Source organism: Azolla caroliniana, unplaced genomic scaffold (genome assembly GCF_043228905.1).
Source record: "Azolla caroliniana isolate FFs.n. ecotype wild unplaced genomic scaffold, voAzoCaro1.0.p SCAF_12, whole genome shotgun sequence".
Taxonomy (NCBI): Eukaryota; Viridiplantae; Streptophyta; class Polypodiopsida; order Salviniales; family Salviniaceae; genus Azolla; species Azolla caroliniana.
The window spans coordinates 10,511,265-10,530,579 of record NW_028230447.1 but is presented as its reverse complement, the minus strand read 5'-3'; the positions used below and the strand labels follow the sequence as shown (position 1 = coordinate 10,530,579).

General features: G+C 44.2%; 1 protein-coding gene across 1 annotated transcript; it reads right to left on the bottom strand.

Moving 5' to 3' along the window:
* Nucleotides 1-242: 242 nt before the first annotated feature.
* LOC147857116 (11-beta-hydroxysteroid dehydrogenase-like) lies at nucleotides 243-2,716 on the bottom strand. Its single transcript, XM_087328584.1, has 6 exons — nucleotides 2,534-2,716; nucleotides 1,591-1,783; nucleotides 1,396-1,484; nucleotides 993-1,124; nucleotides 733-897; nucleotides 243-590 (listed from the first exon to the last, which is right to left on the bottom strand). The coding sequence occupies exons 1-6, from the start codon at nucleotides 2,714-2,716 to the stop codon at nucleotides 312-314; spliced, it is 1,041 nt and encodes a 346-aa protein (XP_087184710.1). The 3' UTR covers nucleotides 243-311.
* Between the last annotated feature and the right edge of the window lie 16,599 nt (nucleotides 2,717-19,315).

Sequence of the window (19,315 nt, the reverse complement as noted above, 5' to 3'; positions counted from 1 at the left end):
TAGCATATAAAACAAACATATGCTCATGTGAGCAAAATTTACAACATGCGATAACCATTCTTCGTATGCTCATGTGAGCAAAATTTACAACATTTGATAACCATTCTTCGTTACGAAGTAATGTTCAAGAAATATTATAAGTCTTCCTACTCAAGAACCATATATATATATATATATATATGCCATAAGAATGTAAACACAAAGTTCAACTTTTGTTGGTTCTAGTAACTCTACTTTTTATTTAACTTTTAAATTTCTTTGTTGGTTGGTCCTAGTAACTCTTTTATGTACTCTTTTTACCTTCCTTCTATCTATTGCGGTTTCACGCCTTGAATGGAGGGGGGGTAAAGAATGGACTTGGCGCCAGTTACATCCAAGATTGTCTTTGTGTAAGGCTTCCCTTGGGGAGACTTTTGAATATATAGCAATCGGTAAAACCAATCGAGGATCTCCGGTGCAAACAATCTATACACGAAGAAGGTGTTGTACCAACTTGGGACTTGGACATACCTCATCCCTTTCACTGCACCATTCACGATGGCCTTGGCACAATTCTCTGCATACTCAACAGGCCAAGGACCAACTTGGATCTAAAACGAGTAACATTGATCACTTAGAAAAGTCCATGCATAATCCAAACAAAAAAGATTATGATGATTTATACTACGTAAAGATCACAAATTCCAATTAAACAAGAAAATTTAGTTCCTTTCTTCAAATTTTGCTACTTACATCGCGAAGCTCATCATCAACTACGAGCCTCCCTTCCCGGGTCATGAACTTCCCCTTTGTCATCTCGCTCTCAATGTATCCCGGAGTGACAATTGTGATACCCACAGCCGGCCCAACCTCGACTCTCAATGTCTCATAGAAATTGAATATCCCTGCCTCTGCCGCCTTCACATTCCATTTATTTATGTAAGATCCAAACCCATAGAGAAAATAAGAAAAGATAAGAAAAACCATCATACAATTTGATCCTTACTACTTACGTTATATATGCTCATTCTTGGAACCGGTAGCCATGCCACGACAGACGAATTTGCAATTATCTTCCCTCTCGAACGCCTGAGGTGAGGTAAGGCATAAAATGTTGTGTAGATGTTCCCCCAAAATGTGATGTCCTACCAAGGACAAAAGTAAAGATTGTAAATTTCATCATTTATACCACATTCTTCTATCAATTCTCTTATTTGATATAGAGAAAATTTATATAATCATAACATCAAAACGATTGTCACATAATAGTAACATCTATGAAATGATTCGCCTTAAAAGCCCAATATTCTAGAGATTTCCACCTATATTCTATCATTTCAAAAATATGTACCCCGCGTGCCCAGCTACTATAAAGATTTGACATTCATCAATTCACCAAGAGTTTCTTTTTCTTACCATGATTGGACTACATGAAGAAGATATGTCAACCGCTTCTTCGAAGAGAAAGCTATGAGATATTCCAGCATTATTTACCAGATGATCCACTAGGAGGAAATGAACAAAAGAAGAAGAGATTTAACAAAAGAAGAGGTAATAATACAATAAGATTAGATTAACTTAATTGCTATGAGAACGTTGTTGTGTGCTTACAACGCCCATATCTATGGATTGTTTCATCGATGAAACGCTTGCAATCGGCTTCCTTTGCGACATCTCCCATGAAGTAATGAGTGTGTTTAGCTCCTAGTTTCCGAGCTCGCTCGGCGACTGCCTTCAATTTCTCTTCTCTACGAGCCACAAGGACTAGGATTGCACCACGGCGTGCATACTGATAAGCTACTTGCTGTTTGTGTTTTATCATTTTAACAGCACAACACAAAACAACTCATTATCAAGACAAGAATGTGAAAAAGGCAAGATGGAAGGACAGGCGTTATATTATATATTAACATACAAAATATACATAAGCAACATATTAGGGTTTTCGACACAATATGCTAGAGACAAAATTTTTAGTTATGACATGATTATGGGAGAATCATAGCTCGAATATAATATATTAACATTTCTCAGCATGATATTAGGGTTTGTTTTTCACACGATATGCTAGAGACAAAAGATTTAGATCCGACATAATTATGGGAGGCAACTCGAATATATTACCATTTCTTGCATGGTCGTATATCCATACACTAACAAGAGAAAAAAATTAAACACTAGACATGACTACTGACAAATTATGATTACTTACAAATTATCCAGTACGGATTGTTGCCTCCAAATATATCTTAATTCATTAATCACCAACAAACTACAAGCTAACATAGTCCACAAAATCGAACCAAACGGATATTAGTCCACATACTTACTATCTGCTACAGATTTTAGTCCATGTGTGTATTTCATGCAAGAAGGAACCCCCACAGAAAACAATGATCATAGATTCTAAATACTAGAAATACAATTAATATATCCAAAAACTCAATCGCTAAAAAAGCAATTATCATAATAGATAGATAACAAAGATATTATGGGAGGAACCAAACAAAATTCGGGGGGCGAAAGCCATAATAGATATGAACGGCATTATTACCTCGCCGATGCCGGAGGAAGCACCTGTGATGAGGACCACTTTTCCTCTCACATTCTCTTTCAAGAAGAATGCAAGGAAGCGCTTGGCAATCCGGAAGAAGTAAATGGTGGGCAGGCAGAACACAAGGAAGCAGAAAGCAACAGGTGGGACGAGCAGATCCAGCATACTCTGAAACACCTCCATATTATTACTCACTTCCTCCCTCTCTCTCTCTCTCTCTCTCTGTCAAAAGAACACCAGTTAAAAAGAAAACAAAAACAAAGGATTGATTGAAGATGGAAGAGAGAAAATTAGGAGGATAGTAAGAGGAAGATCAAAGGAGAAGAAGGAAATAATTCTATGATAAGAGGCGCAGAACGAATTAAATGTGTGTATATTTAATGGATAACACATGGACACAGAGAGACATAGAGAGAGAGAGAGAGACATAGAGAGAGAGTATGAATTTTGACGTGGGATGGTTGCATGGGCACAACTCTTGACTCCAAAGAAAAGAATGGGAGCAAATGTTCCCACGTGTCCCTCTTTCCTTCTCGATGATGATATGTATTAAAGGAGGGAATGTTTTTTTTTTTTTAAGGAGGAGAACACGAGTGTTCTACTCTTCATTTAAATGATGATGATAATTATCGAGGTTTCTCACCTTAGGGTGCCTACCGCTACTACTCGCATGTGCCGTGGAGTGTGTGCCTCCGATCCGGCTTCCACCTATGTATTATCAATGCACACGTTTCTGTTATACATATGTGCCTTGTTTTACATGTATGGATGGATATCAGTATCTGTGTCCGACCACATTCTCTCGTATCAGCCCGCGATGCAGCTTTTCCTAGGTTATTTGTGTTCCCTGTCTCACCCAAAGTTTAAAGAACAAAATATCGGATTATATTACCTTGTCGTGCAACCCCTTGTGTTTGTAGTTGTGCCATGTTGTAAAATAGCCTATCACAACCTCATGGCTGTTTATAAATGCATCTCATTGCTTCTTCAGTAGCTAGATTGGATGTGAAATTGGGATGTGGCATATTTGTTTGTAGGTGTACATAACTTTATTTCTCTTTGTGGTTGTCTATTCCTTAGGGTTTCCTATTGGTAATATCATGATCGCTCAAGCTAGGAAGTGTGCTTTTGTATGTAATATCCACGCGAAATATGTCACCAAAAACTAATGTCAACGCATAGTTTCGATGACATTTTTATCACACTTGGGTTTTATTATTCACAAGATAAATAAACTATGAATATATGTGTTATAATCTAATCATATTTTCAATGTGTTATCTCTTCTCATACACATGAACCCTCCACATATCTTTGGATGGTGGAGGGTCATAAGTCATGGGGTAGGGCTCCCAAACAGTTGTAATGAAATGACCTTTGATCAATACCACCACCTCCCACATCAAGTGCCATATCAAGACCATGTCGAGCTCCATTTGGGGGAGGTCAACAACATGTGATGTATGCAATGTGAAGCCTTGCTACTTTTTTTATGCAAATAAAGCTTTTTTATGATGTATTCTAATCTATAAGGTTTGACTTTAAGTAGCCTTTAGAAAGTGTCATTTTATGCCAATACCTCCACCCACTATCACTTCTTCTATTCAAGAATGTTATTATGTACTTGTGATATACTCATGAAGACATTGACAACAACATTAAGCAACAATTGTCAGACCAAGAGAAGGAGAACTCAATAGCCTAGCTCTACATCTTTCGGCTTGATGGTTGCCCCAATGTGGAAGGGGAAAACCTTAAATATGTAAAAGAGCCAGAGAAGTAATTTTTGTATTTTTTTTTAGCTATTCTTTTTACAATCTTGAGTTTTCTTCTCTTGTAATCTAAGCTAGAGGTTTGCTACAAGTTCATCCGATGGGTCTGAAAATGATGGAATAGACTTGGAAAGTGACAATTTTCACTCATAAACAATAAATATTGTATTCGAGGTTAAACTGTCAAATGCCAACTATTATAGATTTAGGTGTTAGTCATTTTGTATACTATTTTGTAAGTTTGTCTTGCGAATTATTTAGGTTTTTTTAGACACGTCACAAATTTTCAACATGTTAAAAATCAATATATTTATGGAGCACTTTTAAATGTCCTTTACGTATGCGCATGCCCTTCTTGTGAATCAACCTATTTTTAGTCCTCTTTTTACGTGGTGTTTTCAGATTGCGTCATATTACCTATATCAAATATCTCAGTGTTCTTTAGGAAGAAAGAGAAGACTTCTCTTTTCTTCTCAACCAAGCACGCCTAGGTATTCCGAGTGTAGCCATCGATGAAGGTTACAAAATAATAGCTCCAACCGATGGTCACTTTCTGTGTCGGTCCCCATATATCCGAATGGATTAAATCGAGCTTATTTCGGCTCGATTTCGCTCATTGGGGAATGGAAGCCGGTGTTGTTTCCCTAATTGACAAGCTTCACATATTTGGCCTTTATGGCCGTTGAGTTTTGGCAAGCTGAACACCACCCGTTTCACCTGCACCTCCTGAAACTTTGGGAAGTTGACGTGTGTTGCCCGCCTCAGACGACCAAGTGGGAAAGGAAAAAATGGGGAAAAAGACAAAGGAATGGTTACGGCGAGCGAAGAAGACGGGTAGGACCAAACCGTAGTAAAGAAGGCATAATAGCTAAAGCATTCATGAGGGATAACGGTTCACGTGCAAAGTCACGCGCAAAGTGTAACCGCCCATAACCCTGTATAAAGGGCATGGAAAACTTGTAAAAACTTAATCGTAATACTGTATGAAGAACTTTGAAATATATATCAGTTTTGCCTTATTTCTGTGTCTCTATTCTTTCTTGAGAGTATTTGTCTTGAGTCATCGTACTCTGTGTGTTATGTACATTCGTGGTCGGTTGTAGCCCTCTGTGTAATCTCCACAGTCTCCACGATCAACATAGCTATTACGATTCTTGTATACACTTGGGCACTCCTTCCCTAACCACAATACCCTTGAGCCAATCCCCAAAGGGCCGAGGATTCGGCACCGTGTTACCCTAAACCGGTAACACTTTTGGCACGCCTGGTAGATTTTTAACAAGCATTGAAGAACATCGGGGAATGGACGTCGTCTAGCCGTAGAGGCAACAAAGAGATAGAACGACGAGGTAAACCTCCAACTCGGGTAGAATCCCGACGACTGGTCAGGAGTTCCTCTCCCCACTACACCCGGTCATTGAGAGCACCAATGGGAGCACTTGTGAGAACAACCTCACACCTCCTCCGACAGAGCCCACCCACAACAACGTCAGACGCTATATGTGTGACACCATGGCATTCGCCTACCCATGTTACAATGGTGAACTCGATGTCGAGGCCCACGCGAGGTCTTTTGTCAACGTATGGAACACGAACCACGTCCGCAGTGGCTAGCGGAAGCCCAGGCCAATGCGTCCAAGATCGCGGAGTTTGGGCTTACTCTAGACCGACGAGTAACGTGGTGGCACTTGCAGCTCGACCTGACCACCTTCACAACTTTTGACTAGCTTCGCACGACGTTCCTTCGGCTTTTCCACCGAAGTGTTCTACAACGCAAGATCATTGGTCAGTTCTATTCCATTCGGCAATTTAATCAGGAGTCCATCGCTGACTCACACGGCCACACTCTGAGGACGAGGCTAAGGATATTTTTCTCACCACCTTGCACACACCCATGAGAATAACGTTGGGCATGCTCAATTTCACGGGCCAAACGGCGGACACGGTCATCAACTGGCTTCTTCGATTGGAGATAGAGGATACAGAACAAGGCATGTCCATGACATCCTTATGACAAGCGTTAATATGGGATGACGAGTATCGATTCCGGTAGGAAATTCAGAACCCGAAACACTCGGCGGTCGACTGCAATATATGCATACACTACCCTATTAGCCACTCCAGGGCACGCACGGTCGACCAATCCGAGTACAATCTTTTGAATCAACCCACGACACTAGTTCGGAGAATGGAACCACAACGCAACGGTCGACAGACGAATGAGCAATTTGTCTAGGACAAGTGTTATTGGAACACGAAGCGCAATCGTCACAATTACCGTATTCGCAGGGAAGACGATCACAATTGGGACGATGGCAATAGAGACGAAGAGGACTATGGTTGAAATAACTAGTACAATAATCAAAATGAGCAACTCTATGAGAATCGACACCCCACGAATAATAGAGGCGGGCGTACGACACCGATCGGTAGCCTTGCAACCAACAACCACGTGACAACAATTCGGAGGACCGATGCCGACTACCAAATAACAACCAACACGATTATCGCAGGAAACACCATAACACGTGGCACTATCAATACCAAGCATGACCTCGCGATGAGCCTTAGGCATAGCCGAAGCCAGTGGCTCCACCAATAGGAGAAAGAGGTGAATCTAGTGTGCAATGTTTTATCTGCCAGCAACTTGGTCATTATGCAAATCAGTGCCTGCGACGTGACAAGGGGAAGGGACCGATGGTCAATACGATGACCGTGGAGGGCCAAAAAGTGACCACCCGCAACCAAACAAAGCCCTCCGAGTGGGAGGTCCAAGAAGACATTTGCAAAGTTGTGAAAGCATGGGTCTCAAAAGCCAATGACGCAAACGTCGAATGAATGTGGCACGATAGAACAACCGAAGCATCATTGTCATGAATGGAGGAAGCTATGACATCAATGACCCGATATGACAAGCCCTCGTTGATTGCCAGATCACAATGATGATGAATAAGTTGTTAAACTTAGTCCCCAGATTTTGGCAAACAATGGAAGCACGAATGCGAAAGCCGGGCTAGGTAACCATTTCCGCAAATTTTGCCGAATCAACAACAGGGCCGACAGTGGTCAACCACCATAACTCGGCTATTAATGTTATGCTACAAGAGGAGGAGATGTATGGGTGCATCATCGATGGTGGCTCTAAAGTTAACTTCATAAGCAAAGCCACTTCCAATCGATTGGGCCTCACAGATTGGGAAGCATGCCCATTCTGGCTACGGATGGCGGAGACTAGGTCCGTCCGACCATTATGTTAGGAAACAGGTCCCTCCGGATGGGAAGTGAGAAGAACAGTGCTGATGAGAAACTCAACCGAGGCCGAAACCGGATGAAGAGTACCCGGCTACGGAAGACCCGGTGAGAACCAGATGAAGAGTACCCGGCTACGGAAGACCCAGTGAGAACCAGATGAGGAGTACCCGGCAAGAGCCGGATGGTGAAGGCCCGGTGAGAAGTGCTCACCGGATGAAGGGACATATTCATAAATATGTTTCCTGAGAGTCCGTCGGGGCTATATTTGTAAATAGCCAAAAAGTCATATTAGTATAAATATGACTTAGGGAAAACTCTTTTATAGAGTTGTTGTCATTCTTGTTGGCGCAAGATCAGAGAGCGCGTAACAGTGTACAGAGAGAGAGAGAGAGAGAGAGAGAGAGAGAGAGAGAGAGAGGAAGAGGTCGTTGCCTCTGTTGTAACCGCCGCTTGTGGCGAAGATCGTGAGCACGAGGTCGTTGCCTCCGTGAGCTCACTGTTGTAATCATTCTTAGTGATAGTTAGCAGTCAGTGGATTGTCATGGTTTTTCCCATGTTTGGGTTTTCCACGTAAACATCCTATGTACTCTTCTCTCCATTGTGTCGTGCATTCATTCCCCGTTTTTCTGTGTTTCTTTTTTTTAAAATTCTAAGCTCGGTTGTGGCCGAGCGTTGTTCATCGAAAGCGTGTAGTTCCTGTCAGCATGAACCTGAACTACGCGGCTCGTGTCAAAGAAGAAATAGACAAATTTTTAAAAGTAGGGATCATCTGACCAGTCAAGCAGGCAACTTGGTTGAGTCTGATTGTCGTCGAGCCGAGTTTGCGTTGACTATACAAAATTGAACGTGGTGACGATAAAAGACGCATTTCTCTTACCATTCACGGATGACGTACTCCAAATTGTAGATGGACACGAGATGTGCAATGTTTTAGACAGCTTGAGCAGCTACAATCAGTTCCATATGCACCTCGACGATCAGGAGAAGTCAACGTTCGTGACAAATTGGGGTGTATTTGTAACTGTTGTCGTGAAGATCCATCACTACGCGCGGATCGTGAGGCGGAACCGCCGGGGTTCTGGACTGGAAGGATTCAAAGTCGGTACAAGCTTTGGCGCAAGCTTTAGCGAGAAAGTACTTAAGATAGATAAGGAAAGAGAGAAGTTGAGATTACACGATTGAGAGAGATTGATTGAACTTTTACCTTTAGATCAATTTGATAACGAATTTCTTCTTCTTAATTTCATAACCCCCAAAAAACGTGTTTTTTCTCCTCCCCCTTCCTTCTTTTATAGATGCTCTCATGCATATGATGCATGTGAGGGTACAAGACATGCATAAAATACATGTTTGCCATTTGGCGCTTATGTATTACATGTGGTGCATGATAACCATGTCACTCATTTTAGCTCTCATGTATGAGAATTTACATGTAAAAGTACAATGATAAAAATATAAATTTAACTAAATGTCATGGCTTAATGGTAAGCCAATTGACTCCTAACTCGGAAGTGCAAGTTTCGAATCCTTAGTTGCCCTCCTTGTAAATATATATACCGGTGCTGCCGCTGGATACCAGTGTCGTCGCCGGTTGCCGCCGGATACTGTTTTGGTTGGTTTTGGTTGGCCAAAACCCTTTACGAGTAGCTAGCCCACCTCCACTCTTAGTTCAAGTTACCTTGAACTCTCTATGCTCCACACATAGACACAAAGATAATATCTTTTGCTCTACCTTATATATTATGAGAGTCGTATTTGTCGTGCCTATGTGGGATATCTCACAGTTTTCTCTTTTCCTTTCACAAACTTTATACCCTCATATCTTGACATTTAGTTGTCCGTTTCTCGTGTAATAAAGTGCATTCGAAACCTCCATCATTTTGTACTTAGATATTAAATTTATTTAAAATGTTATCTTCACAATTATTGTGTTATGTGATTCATACTCGATTTCGTACGTTTTATGGGATTTTCACACTATTGCCGAAAATCTTCACGACATCCACCCCCACCAAACCGCACGTCCTCCCGTACGTGCCAAGAAAATAGAAAGTGAGATTTCAGCTACGATGATCAATCAGATTCCTCCATGTCTTCATTTACATCCGCCCTATTATGTTCATCGTCGAGGTAATTGAGGTCAAGATCCTTGTCTTGTCTTTTCTTGAAAATCTTTACTCTTTTTCCCGCAATGGGTACAGCCAACCTTGATCCGTCTAGTTCCGCAAGGTGGTATGTGGCATTATCGTTGGCACTTGTCACCACATACGGCCCGAACCATCTTCTTGCGAACTTCCTTGTTGTACTGTGTTGATCGTCAAGGGTGTTGTCGTAAACCAAAACCCAATCCCCTTCTTCAATCTTCTTGAGACGAAGTCGATGCATGTTGTCGAACCGAACTTTGTTCTTTACTCGGGCTGCCTTCATCATCTTTCGCGCTTTTTCTAAATCTTCAGGTCTTCTTTCAAGTTGCCTTATCCGCGCCACTAATAACTCTTCTCAGCTCATCTCGTTCTCCCACTGTATCACTACCCATGAGGCGATCGTCCTTTCGATGGGCATAATCGGCTTTTGTCCATACATAAGCTCCGTCGGCATATACCCTATCACCGAGCTATGTGTCGTTCTATCAGCCCACAAGGCATAGGGTAATAGTCGTGGCCAATTCCCGACTCGACCGTTGCATGCCCGTACGATGGCTTTAACGATAGGTCCATGCCCTCGCTCGATCTTCCCATTTGCTTCCGGATTGTAGGCAGTCGTGAGGGAGAGCTTCTCGCAATCTTTCTCGCAATCTTTCATATGATCCGCAACGAACTTTCTACAACCTTCCTTATCTTTCGATTCATCTTTCTCCTCATCCGAACATCCTTTTATCAGAATATCATCCAAGAATGGCATCGTGATGTCCGGAATGCAATCCTTCAAGACTTTATTCATGGCATTCACCATATGAGCCACCGAGTTCGTTGCGCCTTGGGGTAAGGTACACATCCGCACAAGCCCGATCGGAGTCCTCATGGTTGTAATGTCCCGACTGTCGATCGCCAATTGGAATTGGTCATATCCGGAGTAGAGATCGCCAGTGGAGTAGATGGACCGGCCCGCAAACGCTTCGGCAAATTCGTCCACGCTCGGACCGATTCCGGCATTTCGAATTGTCACCTTGTTGACGGGTTGAAGATCTTGGATGAATCGCAATGATCCATTCTTCTTCGGCACCGTGAACCACCTATTGGAATAAGGAGCATTCGACGGTTCTAGAATTCCCATACTCACCTTCTCCTTTAAGAGCTTGATCAGCTTCGGAAGGTGTGCTCTCGGAACCGGTATCGGTTTCAAATTCCAAGGCACATGAGGCACCGTGAAGATCACCATCGGCTCTATAACCTTTGGGTCGGCGCAGCCGATTTCTCGTGGGAAGAATGCGAAAGCCTTCCCATGTCTCTCAAGCATATTGCGAAACATTCGCTCCTCTTCAGGGAGAAGGAAATCCTCCTTTCCAACTCGTAGCTTCCCCTTCGTGTCTTTGGTGAAGACATGACCTATCTTCTTCGGATCTCTTAAGCTTGGATCGTTAGCGACTTCCTTCATCTTTTGCCAACTATCTTCCGGTAGCGGAACTGCAATTGGCTTGATCTTCTTATCCACCGTTTTATATTTCGTGTTGATGTCAGCTTCCTTCATCGAGATGCCACGACGGTATTCATCGATGATAGCGTACATGTTGACGAAGTTAACCGAAATCACGCGTTGGTTGTGAAGATAGCTCAAGTCCACGACATCCTCGATTTCGCCGATGGTGTCGTTAAATGAGGCTTCTTCCATAATATGAGTCACGAACTCTCCTTCTTCTATTATGTTCTCTTCTTTCAGCATCTTCTCGAATTCTTGTATCCGGCGCTTGTGCTTCTTGTCAGGTAGTACTAGTTTACATGCGCCACTAGGTGTGACACATGTTGCTTCTCCTTGCAATCCACGCACTCTTCTTTCTTGTGGGGTCTTGTGATTGCTCGGACTATTTGTGCCCCATGCTTCAATAGTCCGCTTTAAAAATCCGAGGATTCGCCTCCGAGACTATCTCGATTCCTTTCATGATTGGCTTGCACTGTTAGGAATTGGACCGATCTTTGGTTGTCAAGACTCTTTATTCGTGCGAAGGCTGCTCCATTATCGAACACTTTGGTCTCCATCCGAGATGATGTGATATAAGGTTGCCCTAGGATGACAGGATGCGACGCCGATTCTTGTACGAAGAAGTGTTGTTCCATCTCCACATCCCCGATCGTGACTTTGATATTGGGACAAGCTCCGTACAAGTCCTTCGTAGACTTTGTTGCCGCGCGAATCTTCCATCCGTGGTTTGTATTGATTGGCCATCTTCCCTTTTTGTAGAAGTCGGTTGACATGAGGTTGATCTCCGAGCCGTGGTTGATCAAGGCTACGACGGTCTCTTTCTTCTCCCCGATCTTCACCGGCGTCTCCGTTGTCGCTCGTGCCCAATGAGGTCGAGTGTAGTGGCTGTCCACCATATCTTCATCAATTTCGTCTCTTGCCATCGTTATGGCATTCGTTTTTGCTTTTTGCGGCTTCTCTTCTTCCTCGTCCGATTGTTGTCTCTTTCTCTTTACAAGGTCCACGATCGTGTCATGGAACTCCTTCTTTGTAATGCCAAGCAATTCCCTCATGGACAAAGTTACGTGGCTATCAAGAACTCGTTCTTCGAGAATCTTCTTTAGGTCCGTCGTCTGCTCTATGTCCGACCTTAGCTTATAGGTAGGTATAGTCCTTGTCCTCCGAGCGGGGTCTTCGGCACCAACCTTCACGGGCCGAACCGTTTCTTCAACTCGTATGCTCGGCTCCCCTTTTCGGCTTGATTCTCGTTCCTCCGTTTGTAAAGGTCGACTCGTCTCCGCATCGTCCTTCTTTTTCGCGTTCCTTGTTTCATGTCTTTTTGATGGGCCTTGCTCTTCTATTCGCTTTCTCTTTTCTTCGACGAACACCTCGTGGTTGTCGCACATCACCTCTGCGAGTATGGTGTTGTCATCCACCGGATCCGACCACCCGGTTATGCTTTGCACGCTTCGGTCCGCAAGCTCTACCTCGTTCGATGTGACTTTTCCCTTCTTCTCATATTCGAGAACTGAAGTCCAAAACTTTGCTCCCGCTCTAGCAGCTTCAGTCTTGTCTTTCCCGACTCTTATTCCGGCCGACACAGCATAGTGCATCGCATCCACATGAGTCGCATCGGCATCCTCCATAGATTTCTTCATTCCTCCTCTTCCGAAATTCACCCGTAGGGGTCTTCTCGTCTCGCTTCAGCAGATCATGTTGTCCTCTATGTATACGATATTTTGTCGAATCGCCTCTCGAAGGCTCGCACAATCCCTTCTCATGTGGTCCATGCTATCGCACCACACGCATCTAAAGGGTTCTTTTCCTTTAGGGCCCCGACGATTCATGTTGCCTAGCGTGACCTTCTCAAACTTCTTCGCTAGCTCTTCAATGATGTCGTCATCAATCTTCTTTTCTTCCACGTTACTTTGTCTTGGCGGCTCAGCTACTTTCGGCGGTCTTGCTTTCTCCGTGGTAGTCGGTCCCGTCAAGTCGGTGTCATCAACCCATTGGCGACGCTTGTCGAGCCTATTGCATGCCCGCTTCACCGCGATCCAGTCCGCTACGAGCCCATTTGCTTGGGTATCATCTTCGAGAAGAGTCCCCAACTCCCGTCTATCCTTTATGTCCACGGCCTTCAAGAAGTACAAAGTCTTGTCCTCTTCAAGCAACACTTGGTCCGTATTGGGGAGACGACTAAACATCTGGTCGAATTCGTCGTATACCCTCGAGACGCTCATCTTCTTATTCTTCTTCTCTATCCACCTCATCAGGGCATGTCGAGTCATCCTCGTTGAGTCTTCAGTCACGAACTCCGCTAGTATCGTTTTCTCGAACTCGGACCATGTTGTCTTACCTTCTTAAAGCTCGATGACGCATCTTTGGATGTTGTTGGCGACAACTCTCTTGAAGCTTGCGATTTGACGTGCCTCGGACACGTCCCTCTGATTCATCTCCCTTCTATATGCATCAAGGAACTTTGTAACGTTCCTTCCATCGAATTGGCCCTCGAGCTCTACGACACGATCGACAACCTTCTCCACGCTCGCGTCGTTGTCCCGAGATCTCATCATTTGCCCGACGATTAGCATCATCCTTTCGAGCTCTCCCGCTTGGTTGCTTGAGGACGCCATCTCCAAGTATTAATCTCGACTTGATCCTTCCTACCGCCTCTTTCACGTCGGGTTCACCACTTAATTATGTCGTGAAGATCCGTCACTACGCGCGGATCGTGAGGTGGAACCGCCGGGGTTCTGGACTGGAAGGATTCAAAGTCGGTACAAGCTTTGGCGCAAGCTTTAGCGAGAAAGTACTTAAGATAGATAGGGAAAGAGAGAAGTTGAGATTACACAATTGAGAGAGATTGATTGAACTTTTAACTTTAGATTTAAGTAACAAGTTATACGATCAATTTGATAATGAATTTCTTCTTCTTAATTTCATAACCCCCAAAAAACGTGTTTTTTCTCCTCCCCCTTCCTTCTTTTATAGATGCTCTCATGCATATGATGCATGTGAGGGTACGAGACATGCATAAAATACATGTTTGCCATTTGGCGCTTATGTATTACATGTGGTGCATGATAACCATGTCACTCATTTTAGCTCTCATGTATGAGAATTTACATGTAAAAGTACAATGATAGAAATATAAATTCAACTAAATGTCATGGCTTAATGGTAAGCCAATTGACTCCTAACTCGGAGGTGCAAGGTTCGAATCCTTAGTTGCCCTCCTTGTATATATATATATTTATATATTTATTTATCTAGTCACCGGGCGTCGGTTCGTCGGATGCCGTCGCTGGTTGCCGCCGAATACCGGTGCCGTCGCCGGATTATCGGCTCCATCGCCGGTCCGGTTTTGGTTGGCCAAAACCCTTTACGAGTAGCTAGCCCACCTCCACTCTTAGTTCAAGTTACCTTGAACTCTCTATGCTCCACACATAGACACAAAGATAATATCTTTTGCTCTACCTTATATATGATGAGAGTCGTATTTGTCGTGCCTATGTGGGATATCTCACAATTTTCTCTTTTCCTTTCACAAACTTTATACCCTCATATCTTGACATTTAGTTGTCCGTTTCTCGTGTAATAAAGTGCATTCGAAACCTCCATCATTTTGTACTTAGATATTAAATTTATTTAAAATGTTATCTTCACAATTATTGTGTTATGTGATTCACACTCGATTTCGTATGTTTTATGGGATTTTCACACTATTGCCGAAAATCTTCACGACACCATAGTGATGATCTTCGGTCTCAAAACGGCGCCGACAACATTTCAACTCATCATCACAGAAATTTTCCACGAATACATACCCGCCTTAATGCATGCTTTCATTGATGATTTCGTGGTGTACGTCGCGTGTAGTGAGGATCTACGACACCATTGGTTAAGCTTGGGGTGATGCGTTTCGTGTGACAAGTGGTGCCCTCCTTGAGACAGCGACCCCATAGAACAACAAGTCCCTAAGCCGCTTCCTTGGACAGATTTGTTGGCATAGTCGGATGCTACACTACTTGCCCAACTTTGCGACACCTCTACATAGGGGAGACAAGACATACATGCTTGTAAAAGAAAATGTGTGCCGAAGCGTATGCGAAAGACATAGAGTACACGGTTTGGAAGTACGACAGTTTGGTAAAGCACAGAAATCACAGAGAAGGAGAGGGAGAGACAGAGAGAGCAAAAAACGAAACTATATTCAAAAAATAATTCTTTGTATGTTCTCTGTACATACTTCGTGCTCCATGACCACCTTTAATACATGCCTTAACAATTGGGCTGCCACAACTACTTACAGTACTTCACCGCTCATAAATGAGCATCCTACATTTACTCCCAAAATTATTCCTTACGAGGAATAACATTCCAACGGCCTCTCGGTTTACATACCGCTATAGAAATATTTTGTGTACGGTTTTACGTACCTAGTCTACACACTACATTACGCACCCAATGTGGAGCTTGTCTCTCAACACTCCCTCTCAAGCTCAAGTTGAGGTTCCATATGCTTTTTTGGATCTTCGCTCGTGCCTCTCTTGGCTTCACGCCTCGCTCGCGCTCCTCGACCCGTTAGATTCCGCGCGCTTCGACCCTTCCGGTAGGCTCTTCTTCTCATGCGGCCCTTCTTAGCTCCCTTGTTGTCGCGGTGTTGGCACGTCTTTCGCTGCCCTTTCTTCCGCTTGGCCCTTAGTCGATTTGTAATGTCCGAATCGAACATTTCAATTGAATCAGTCACTTCCAATTCAATTCCACTTCCGCCCGAATTGGCTATGTCCAATTTGTCTTCTGTTTTCAAAACCTTAACAGCATTAGACCACATCTTGGTCTTGGCCTTTACACCATTTTTTGCTGTATTTCCCCTTTGCTTGGCTATCTTTGGCTCTCCCTTGCGATTCTGGCCCCTGTTTTCTTCTTCGTCTTCTTCAGCGGACCTGAAATCGAATTCTTCATCTGATTCGGCATCGCAGTCACTACTGCTCCTTTCACGCTCTTGTTCCTATTCCTATCTCCCCCTCAAGTTCGGCGTGTCGAGGTGATGCAACCCCAACTCAATCGAAAAATGCCGAACCTTGTCAAGACCAAGGGGCATGGTGAAGATGTTGGAGATATGCCGACCCGTTAGAACATAAGCGAGTTCCACTTCACCAGAAAGGACACGCTCGCGGACAAAATGGTAGTGCACCTCAATGTGCTTGGACCGGGCGTGGAAGATAGGGTTCTTCGCAAGGTGGATGTTGCTCAGGTTATCGCAATAGATCATTGTTGGATTGGACACCTCCACATGCATATCCCATAATAGTTGTTTCAGCCAAATGACTTCGCACGAAGCGACAGTCGCCCCTCGATATTCGGCCTCTATGCTCGACAACGCTACTATCGGTTGCTTCTTACTGCTCTACGCGATCGCCACACTTCCCAATGAGAATGCGTATCCGGATGTGGATCTACGATTGTGGGCATTTCCAACCCAATCGGCATCTGTGTAGCCAACTAATTGTTCGGCTACGCCTATACGACACAACAACGCCATGTCTTTCGTGCCGTTGACATATCGTAATATCCTTTATGTGCACTGAAGATGTTCGTTCGTGGGTTGCGACATAAATTGACTGATCATTCCGACTGGGTAGCTATGATCCTACCGAGTAATCGTCAAGTAAATTAGGCTTCTGACAATCTCTCAAAACCGTGTCGGGTCGCACACCTTACCCGAATCTCAATGAAGCTTTATGTTTCTGTCCAGAGGGGTCCAAATGGGCTTATAATCTGTCATCCTGAACTCGAAGAGCATCTTCCACACGTAATGACGTTGACTGATCAATATTCCTTCGGGGGTACGGATCACTTCGATCCCAAGGAAGTAATAAAGGTCTCCAAGATCCTCCATTTTGAAAGATGCCGCGAGCTAAGACTTGATGCGGCCAATTTCTTCTAGGTCGGCACTGACAATGAAGAAATCATCAACATAAAGTAAAAGACAAACCGGTCCATGTCGACCTTGCCAAACGAACAACGAGGCCTTCGATTTGGACGTCGTAAACCCCATTCTACGCAACCATTGCATAATCATCGCATTCCAAGCTCGCCGGGCTTGTTTAAGTCCGTATAACGCCTTCTTGAATCGGCAGACTACCGAAGTGTTTTGTTTGGATAGAAATCCGGGGGGTTGTACCATTTACACCGGTTCCTCAAGATCACCTTCCATGAACACATTTTTTACATCAGTCTTATGTAAGTGCCACCTCTTCGCCGCAGATATGGCTAGCTGAATGCGCACGGCAGTAACCTTCGCGACTGGGGCGAAGGTCTCGTCGTAATCTACAGCATGCCTCTGCGGCTAGCCTTTCGCAACCAACCGGGCCTTATATCGGTTGACCAAGCCGTCGGTTTTGTATTTCACCTTAAAAACCCATCTGCATTCGATCGTCTTAACACCTTTAGGTGCTTCAACCAGGTCCCAAGTCTCGTTGTCCAATAATGCGTGCATCTCTTCCTCCATCGCGGCACACCAGTTTGTGTCTTCTGATGCTTCTGCGTAGCTCTCCAAATCACGCACTTCCGTCACTCGTGTCATGTACTCGTAATGGTGCGCCATGTATTCATTGTACCCGTATATTTTTTAGGGGTTCTTCAAGCGGGTAGATCGGCGTAATTCGTGATTACCTGATTTCACGACCTTTTCGGTCAATTTCGACCTCTTCCGTGGAGGTTCCTTCTCGATTGGTCCGAAGTTGGATTCGCTCCGATCTGACTCGGCACTACCGAAATCATATTCCGACACTTTCTTCTTCCCTTTTTCTTTACTCATAAACCGTCTCCTCGGTTCTTTATGCGGGGAACACGACCGGTTCTTCATTTGGTTGGCCATCTCGGCCCAACCCCTTATTCGGCCCGCTTAGCCGAAATGAGATTGGACTCTCTGTCAGCGCTCTGATTTCTTGATCATGCGGAGGCAGCTCGACCTCGCTGATCTCTTCTTCAGAATTCGGAATGGAGTCATGAGGTATTGGAGGTGAAGGCAAGTACACAAAGCGGACTTGTCGAATACGACATCTCGGCTTACGCGAACTTGTTTTTTTGGGGGGTTATAGCACTTATACCCCTTTTTCTCGTTTGAATAGCTGACCAAGATACTCTTCTCAACTTTGGCGTCCAACTTCCTCCTCTTCTCCTTCGGCACATGCAAAAACGCAATGCTGCCGAAAATCCTCAAGTGTGCCAAGTTCGGCTTCTTTCCGAAATAGAACTCGTGTGGCGACATTCTTCCATTAGCAGAAGTCCGATTCTGCATATAAACAACCATCCTTATGGCTTCAGCCCAGTAAAATTTCGGCATATGCTTCTCTTCAAGCATTGCTCTGGAGACTTCTTCGATTATGCGATTCTTCCGCTTGGCTATGGCGTTCTACTCTAGCGTATATCTACACAAGAATTCGCGTTGAATTCCCTCCTTTTGTAGATAACTCGTGAACTAGTCAAAGAAGTACTCCTTCCCGCCATCGGACCGTAGGCACTTGATCTTATGCCCAATTTCCCTTTCCCCAAAGCTCTTCACCTTTAGGAACCACGCGAAGACTTCGCGCTTTTTCGCGATCAAGCACGCCCAGGTGTGCTGAGTGAAGTCATCGATGAAGGTTACGAAGTAACAACTTCCACTGAGACTCACGTTCTGTGTTGGTCCCCATACATTCGAATGGATTAAGTCAACCGGATTTCGACTCCGATTACGCACGTTTGGGAACGGAAGTCGGTGTTTGCTTCCCTAGTTGGCAGGCTTCGTAGACTTGGCCAATACGGCCCCAAAATTTCGGCAATCTGAAAACAATATTCTTGTCTCCATTTCATGAAACCGTGGGAAGTTTACATGGTCGAACCGCTTGTGCCACGGGTCGATGTCCGACTCAACCTTCTGTCCTTTCGCAAACACCGAGTTTCCGGCTTTATTGGTGTCGACGATGAAGATCCTCCCTTCAGGGCACCCTTGCGCGATAACTTGGCCTTCCTCTTCGATGAAGCACCCGAGGTGCGTGAATCGAACTTGCATCCCCTGGTTGACGATCTGACCGACCCACACTAGGTTCTTGGTTATTGTCGGGATGTGCAACACGTTCATAAGTTTCCCTTTCTG

What these genes read in the sequence shown, in the direction of transcription:
- LOC147857116 (XM_087328584.1), bottom strand. Translation starts at nt 2,716, where the DNA reads ATGGAGGTGTTTCAGAGTATGCTGGATCTGCTCGTCCCACCTGTTGCT. An exon ending in AATCCATAGATATGGGCGTT is followed by an intron (nt 1,485 to 1,590) that starts GTAAGCACACAA and finishes ATTTCCTCCTAG; the next exon opens with TGGATCATCTGGTAAATAAT. An exon ending in CTTCATGTAGTCCAATCATG is followed by an intron (nt 1,125 to 1,395) that starts GTAAGAAAAAGA and finishes TGTCCTTGGTAG; the next exon opens with GACATCACATTTTGGGGGAA.